Here is a 7,305-nt window from a genome sequence, read left to right on the forward strand (position 1 = left end):
GCATCTTTTTTCAGGCCAAAACATACTTATTGACTATTTGAATGACTCAAATTTGACCAATTGTGTGCGTGTTTTTTTAATAATATATTAGTTGATGCCCTAACTTAAAGATCTCGAGTTTGAGTCCATTATTACATAATTTATAAAAATTATATTTATCCATAAAACATGGCTGAGTGTAGTACATATATCTTACATTCATGTATGTAAATTCATTCGGTGTCTATTAATGGCTAGTTTGCTAGCTTTATAACGAATTATTTATTTTATAAAATATCGTAAATATATTATACATTTTAATCACTCATAGCACACGAGCTTAAAGTACGATAAATTTATGCTACATCGATATCCAATTTATGGTTAATATTTGGACTATTTCGTCACTTAGCATCGTAATGTTTTCTTGTAGGGTGAAAAACTGGAAATTGGAAAAGCTAGTTCAATGTTTTAACTCTTTATCAATTTCGGTCATATAATAAATAAATAGTAATTTGTATAAATTGCACCAGAAAAACAGATATCTAGTTGGATTCATGAGCGTGATCTCACGTGTAACATGAAAATTTAGGGGATATTATTAATACAATTATACAACCAATAAATTACAAGAAGAATAAACAGGCCTTCCTCAAATATATTTTTCCAATAATTGACATTAGATGAAGAAGATTTGGGTTTCCAAATCTATTTCATATAATTGGCATTTTATAGTCTTATACATATCGCAGATATTATTTGGAAAATTGAAGATTCCCACTCATGCGGCAAACAACTCAGAATTTCAATTTGATAAAAGTTCATTCAATCTTATCTGAATGAACCTAATATTAATAATAATTATTCCTCTAAAAAAATAATATTAATATTATTATTAATATCAGTTAAGCTCTTAGATTTTAACTAGCTCGAATCAAGTTTGTTTGAGCTCATTTGATATGCTAACATGTTACATAAATATTTTTTTTAATATTATTATTTTATTTTTTATTATCGTATTGTATCAACGTCTTTATTACGATGAGGACCCACACCATACTTATAACTACTTGAAGGATTAACTTTGTGAAATAATAAGTCTTTTCCTTTATTCAATTCAACTTTGTGACTTAACTGCCTAACCGAATGAGTAACAATTAAATAATGAGTTAGCACATTGTTTCAATGGATAAAGTTTGCAATTTGGGAAAGTGCGAGAGCATGACAATTTTTTAAAGACGTTCATATATATATTTATATGCAAATTGAAATAAATAAATAAATAAATAAATAAGAGAAGACAAAACATATATGCTTATTGGCCTCCACGTCTTTCTCTTGTAGCTGAATAATTTAAGCCCAGGGTATGAAACTCATTTATGCAATAGGATTAGGCTTTTAGCATTAATTAGTGGAGTATATAAGTAATTATTAAGATGGGCGATTTCCTTCCCATTAATTTCATAAAATTAAATCAAAAGAAAAAATCCAAATTCGTGTGCTGTATTTTCTTTATTTGTAAATTTATCACGAAAAAAGTAGGAATAATTTTTCTTTTCTTCATTTAAATATTCCCCCCCCCCCTCCTATTTCTATATTAAAAAAAATACATTTTTTTCTTCCTCTTTTTCACTTCAAATATGAATAATATTATCACAGGATATTAATGTCACAATATTATTTATTCTTATAGTGAAAAAAGAAAGAAGAAATGTTAATTTTTTTTTTTTTATGGAGAATGAGAGAAGAAATGCGAGTTGAATTTATATGTTATCCCTTTTTTATTGCGATAATCTAGGGGGAAAGAAATGAGTAATTTTTTTAAAAAAAATTTATGTTATCCCTTTTTTACGATAATCTACTACTAATATTTATGAAGGGAAAAAAAATAAAAAATACAGAGTCGTTGTCGTTAACCGTCGATGACTACAACTTCAAGTCTTGGAAGTTGGAAGTAGTTGTGTGGTTGCTGTATAGTTTTCTTACACCAAATATACGAATAAACAATCAGTTTCTTCATTCCGATCACTTGTTTTTCTCTCTCTAGGAATCGTTGCGCCGGCGCAGCATGAAAAGGCACAGAAGCGAATTCATCGGACTGCACATTCTAAACAATCTCATCATCCGCCGCCGCCGCCGCCGCAGCTTCCTCCTCCCCTTGCTCTCCGCCGCCTGCGGCTGTTTGCTTCTTCTCTGCGCAGCTCTTTCCGTCATTCGCTGCCACCGCCTCCCTTCGAACACCTCAGTATGTCGATTTTATTTATGCCTTAATTAATATATTCAAACATTTCTTCAAAATTCTATTGTTTTGATGCAATCGTAGATTAAAGGAAGAAGCTCAGACCTTGAACCATGGAGTTCGATTCAATCGAATCGCTTTTATGGCTGCAGCAATGCCAGCAGTGACTTTAGAAGTACTTTCCTTTTCTTTCTTTTTTTCTTTTTCCTTTTTCTTTTCAGTTGAAATGGAGGCTTAAATGAGGTGCTTAATGCAGAGAAACTATACATATTGCAGCTGCGGAAATGAAAACAGAGCCAAACAGATATCTGCTGATCGCAACTAGTGGAGGATTGAATCAGCAAAGAACTGGGGTATGTATATCATATGGTTTCACTGTAAGAAAAGATGCAATTCGCTACGAAATCTAACGACGTCGAGAAAGTTATCGTTAAATTTTCGGGCTTAACGATAGATTATCGATGCTTGTTATATCTAGTTTTTTTTAGTATTTTTTAAATTTTTTGTCATTAGGGCATCATGATTATTGATTAAAGAATATGTTTTTTTATTAATTTTAATAAATCCTGCGCCGTTGAATATTAATTTTATTTATTCATGATTCGATGAGGTTGCAAACGGATCAAATCCAAGCGAAATTACACAATGTTCAATTTGATTCATGAAAATATTCGAATATTCAATCCTATATTCGACTATTTTTCAAATATCAAATATTCCCTCCGTCCCGCCCAAGATGCTACATATTCCTTTTCGGGCCGTCCCAACGAAGATGCTACATTTCTATATTTGGCAAAAATAAGGAATTTTAAACACTTAATTAACACTAATTAAGTATTTCTTTATTATCTTCTCTCTCCTACTTTATCACTTTATTACCTTCTCTTTCTTACTTTATCACTTTATTACTTTCTCTCTCCTACTTTATCACTTTATTATTACACACTTAAACATTAATCTACAACTCCTTAAATTCTCGTGCCGAAAAACAAATGTAGCGTCTTAGCCGGGACGGAGGGAGTATTTCTTTTTCGATTCGAAATTATATTCAAATTATTCGAGAATTCAAATCGATTTTTTTGGATTTTACTTAAAGAGTACTATTCGATATTTTTACTATATCATTCTTTCTACTATCATTTTTTTCAAATGTTTAATTGAATATCAGCTAGCTAGTATAAAATATTTAATCGAATACTTATGAATATCAAAATAATCGTATTGAATACTAGCTAGTAGAATAAAAAAAATATTTATATTCGAATTGAATCATAAAATTTTGAATATGAATATCTAATTAAACAAAATTATTCGATTCATTATAACCTTAGTAGGAAGTTTGTTTAGGGTATCCAAAACGACGTAGTACATAGTATGTTTCTTCAATCACCCCTTCTATGTTGATCACAGATAACAGATGCTGTAGTTGCTGCCTACATCTTAAATGCGACCCTCATCGTGCCGAAGCTCGATCAAGATTCCTTCTGGAAGGATCCAAGCAACTTCTCCGACATCTTCGACGTGGATTGGTTCGTGTCGTACCTGTCTAAAGACGTTAAGATCATACAACGGCTACCCGAAGGAGAGGTAGGGGAAGTCAGGACCGCTCGGGTTCCTAGGAAATGCGATGCAACATGCTACCAATCGCGCATCTTGCCTATCTTCAAGAAAAAGAGCGTATGCAATTTTTCTAGCTTAAATATCACTTTAAATCTCAAATTATTTGCCCAATATCAATTATATTTTAGATTATCTGAAATATATTTTTTTAAATTGTGAAGCATCTTTTGTATTAATTACATTTTTTGTTCATATATTTTGCCTCCGAAAAGTTAATGTGGCTTGTCGGAAGTTGCGACTATATTTATAATTAAAGGCAACACGCTATTCTAATCAGAAGCTATAATATTAGGAGATTATGGCTATATAGATAAAAATATGAAAATAGTGAATATTCATTTTAAACTATTATACTTTTACATACTTACAAATTTATACGAATTTTGTATGTAACCAAAATTCATGTAATAATGTAACACGAATTCGTGTAATCAAAATTCATGTAACCAAACGTTTGATATATAGTGTTAGTGTGAACAATGTTAGTTATACGAATTCTTAACACACAAAATTCGTGTAGATAGTGTAAGTTGTGTAAGGGCAAATGGCTACTATTTTCCATATTTTTACGTACATTGCTATAATTTTCTTTTGCTATATGAGAAATGTTAGAATGAGATATTATCTCTTATAATTAACCTTTTTTTAAATTCACATGGTGCCAAAAAATGAACGAAAGTTACAATTGATATAAAATAGATAATTTATGATTCAAAAAAATATCTTCGATAATTTAGAATATACTAGTTGATAGCGAGAAAATAGTTAGAAGTTTAAGGTGCCATTTGACCTTTTTTTATATATTGATTATCTTCACTTGCATTCTTCAAAAAAAAAAAAAAGCTACTTATATAGTTCTGTGTTGTGGCGCAGGCTGTGCAACTTACTAAATTCGATTACAGGCTGTCAAATTGGCTTGATCAAGACTTGCAGAAACTGAGGTGCAGAGTTAACTACCATGCTCTCAGATTCACTCATCCCATTCTTCAAATGGGAAGGAAATTAGTTGACAGAATGAGAATGAAAAGCAACCGTTTTGTTGCATTGCATTTGAGGTATATATATACATATATATGATCAAATCTTGCTCAATGATTTTCCATTTTTCTTTTTTTGAAGCTAAAAACATTTGTCTGAAAATGGCAGATACGAACCCGACATGCTGGCATTCTCAGGCTGCTACTACGGCGGAGGCGAGCGCGAAACGCGAGAGCTAGGCGCGCTGCGGAAGAGGTGGAAAACCTTACACGTGAGTGCCGAGGGGGGGCTCGAGCCCCCACCACTAATGATTTGGGGGGGCTAAGGAAATATGTCTAAAACACATTGGGATGTTTTGTTTTTGTTTTTTTCAGACAAAGGATCCTGACAGAGAAAGAAGGCAAGGAAAATGTCTATTAACGCCGGCGGAAATCGGGCTGATGCTGAGCGCGTTAGGATTCGGAGACGACGTCCACGTTTACGTAGCTTCCGGCGAGATCTACGGCGGGGAAGCGACGGTGGCGCCGCTGAGAGCTCTCTTCCCAAATCTCCACACCAAGGAGAGCCTCACGAGCAAGGAGGAACTAGCCCAATTCTCATCCTACTCCTCTCGCTTGGCTGCATTGGATTTCTTTGTCTGCGACGAGAGTGATGTTTTTGTTGCCAACAACAATGGAAACATGGCAAAGATACTTGCCGGAAGAAGGTATGTATATAGATATATATAGAACTAACTGTTAAAACAAAGACCGTAACTTTCAATGTTTTCAGAAAGATGACTATATGTTACGGAATTTGAAAATGATCGAGGACTACATGTTACGGAATTTTTTACATTTACATTCCTATTTCGGGCCCACAACCAATTATTCGGGCTTTTGGTGACATCTTCCGTTGTTGTCGTGATCGTGCCATGTCACCTTTTGGCCTTTCTTTTTTACTTCTTTTTTTGTATTATCGATTTTTTAGCACATTTCTTTTTTTGACCTCGGAATAGGAGTGTTAATGTAAAAAAAGGAAGTTATAGTCCACATTTTCAAATTCTGTAATATATAGTTCTCTTTCTGAAAACACTGAAAGTTACGATCCTGTTATAACAATTAGCTCATAGATATAGGATCAGGTTCAAATGAAAACCTTCTTATTAATTTGTGAAAACTCTGCACTGAACTTATATAAAGTATGAATCTATTATTAACCGTTCTAGCTCACAACAAACTTTTAGTTGATACTTATTGGAAGAAGGTATATATATAGGATCAGGTTCAAATAAAAACCTTCTTATTGTGAGAATTATGCACTGAACTTATAGGTTCAGTGCATAGTTCTTTCAATAAGAAGTTTTAACCATTCAAGTTTACAACAACCTTTCTGTTGATACTTGTCGGAAGAAGGTATTCAAATAAAAACCTTCTTACAACCTTTCTGTTGATGCTGAGCAGGAGATATTTTGGTCATAAGCCAACGATCCGTCCCAACGCGAAAAGGCTACACGAGTTGTTCCTCAACTGGGATAAGATGGCGTGGGGCGAGTTCTCATCGCGTGTTTGGAGCGCCCAAGTTGGCTTCATGGGAGAGCCTAGTGAGGCTGAAGCGGGGCGGGGCTCGTTCCACGAGAACCCTTTCTCTTGCATATGCAGAGATACTGAAGCCAAGGATGGTGTGGAAGGAAGTGGAGGGATGTTTGTTGGTGAAGTGAGTGAGGAAGCAATCTTCTTTGAAGATGATCAAGATTTAGCAGAAGCAGAATATGTTGATGATGGTAATGGAATTTAAGCAATCCTTTTTGCTACTCAAACTTAACAATTTTTGGGGCTCTTTGTTGGAAGAAAGCATGCATCTATTGGTGAATGGTGATGCTCAAGTAATAAGTGTTCAATCTTCTTTTCTTTAAATGAGTGTTGATTCTTCAAGTTCTTTTTGTTTTTTTTGTTTTTGGTTAAGTGTATATCACCCGTTACTTGTAGATTGGTTGTAGTTTCTTACCTTTTCCCCTTCATTTTCTAAAGTAGTTAATGATGGGGAAGTGTTGGTGTAATGCTATTGATTCTTCTTTCGACTAAGATTTACATTTATGTTAGCTTAATAATAATAAGAGTTAGTGTTTTATATTTCGAACATTCAACGTTTTCTATAAAATGTCATGAACTTTCATTTCTCTTACGAATTTCGAACTTTCAACATTTTTCATAAAATGTCTCGCTATATAAAATTCGGTGGCCAAAAAAAGCCTTATCTTATTGGATGAAATACTTTTGGGACTGTTATTGTTGAAAAATTATATTGGGAACCACCATTGTTGGAGAACATTGAAAGTTCGAGGGTGTTCGTCAATTTTCCGTCACCAAATTTTTTATAGCAAGACATTTTATAGAAAACATTGAAAGTTCGGGATTTTTTTATATGGAAAATGCTAAAACTTCGGGACATAAAACACTAATAATAATAATAATAATAATAATAATAATAATAATAATAATAATAATAAT

The 7,305-nt window shown here is 33.1% G+C and overlaps 1 protein-coding gene across 3 annotated transcripts; it reads left to right on the forward strand.

The window, feature by feature from the left end:
• The first annotated feature begins 1,893 nt into the window (after nucleotides 1-1,893).
• LOC131020872 (protein ROOT HAIR SPECIFIC 17-like) lies at nucleotides 1,894-6,927 on the forward strand. 3 transcript variants are annotated; one of them, XM_057949917.1, is made up of 8 exons: nucleotides 1,894-2,224; nucleotides 2,303-2,393; nucleotides 2,495-2,571; nucleotides 3,629-3,895; nucleotides 4,712-4,893; nucleotides 4,985-5,087; nucleotides 5,191-5,522; nucleotides 6,259-6,927. In XM_057949917.1, the coding sequence occupies exons 1-8, from the start codon at nucleotides 2,048-2,050 to the stop codon at nucleotides 6,590-6,592; spliced, it is 1,563 nt and encodes a 520-aa protein (XP_057805900.1). In that variant the 5' UTR covers nucleotides 1,894-2,047; the 3' UTR covers nucleotides 6,593-6,927. The 3 variants fall into 3 exon arrangements, with proteins under 3 accessions (XP_057805900.1, XP_057805902.1, XP_057805901.1); XM_057949919.1 differs by lacking the exon at nucleotides 2,303-2,393 and having other exon boundaries at nucleotides 2,090-2,224; nucleotides 2,440-2,571; XM_057949918.1 differs by lacking the exon at nucleotides 1,894-2,224 and having other exon boundaries at nucleotides 2,299-2,393; nucleotides 2,475-2,571.
• Nucleotides 6,928-7,305: the final 378 nt, after the last annotated feature.

This window comes from Salvia miltiorrhiza, chromosome 4 (assembly GCF_028751815.1).
Source record: "Salvia miltiorrhiza cultivar Shanhuang (shh) chromosome 4, IMPLAD_Smil_shh, whole genome shotgun sequence".
Classification (NCBI taxonomy): domain Eukaryota; kingdom Viridiplantae; phylum Streptophyta; class Magnoliopsida; order Lamiales; family Lamiaceae; genus Salvia; species Salvia miltiorrhiza.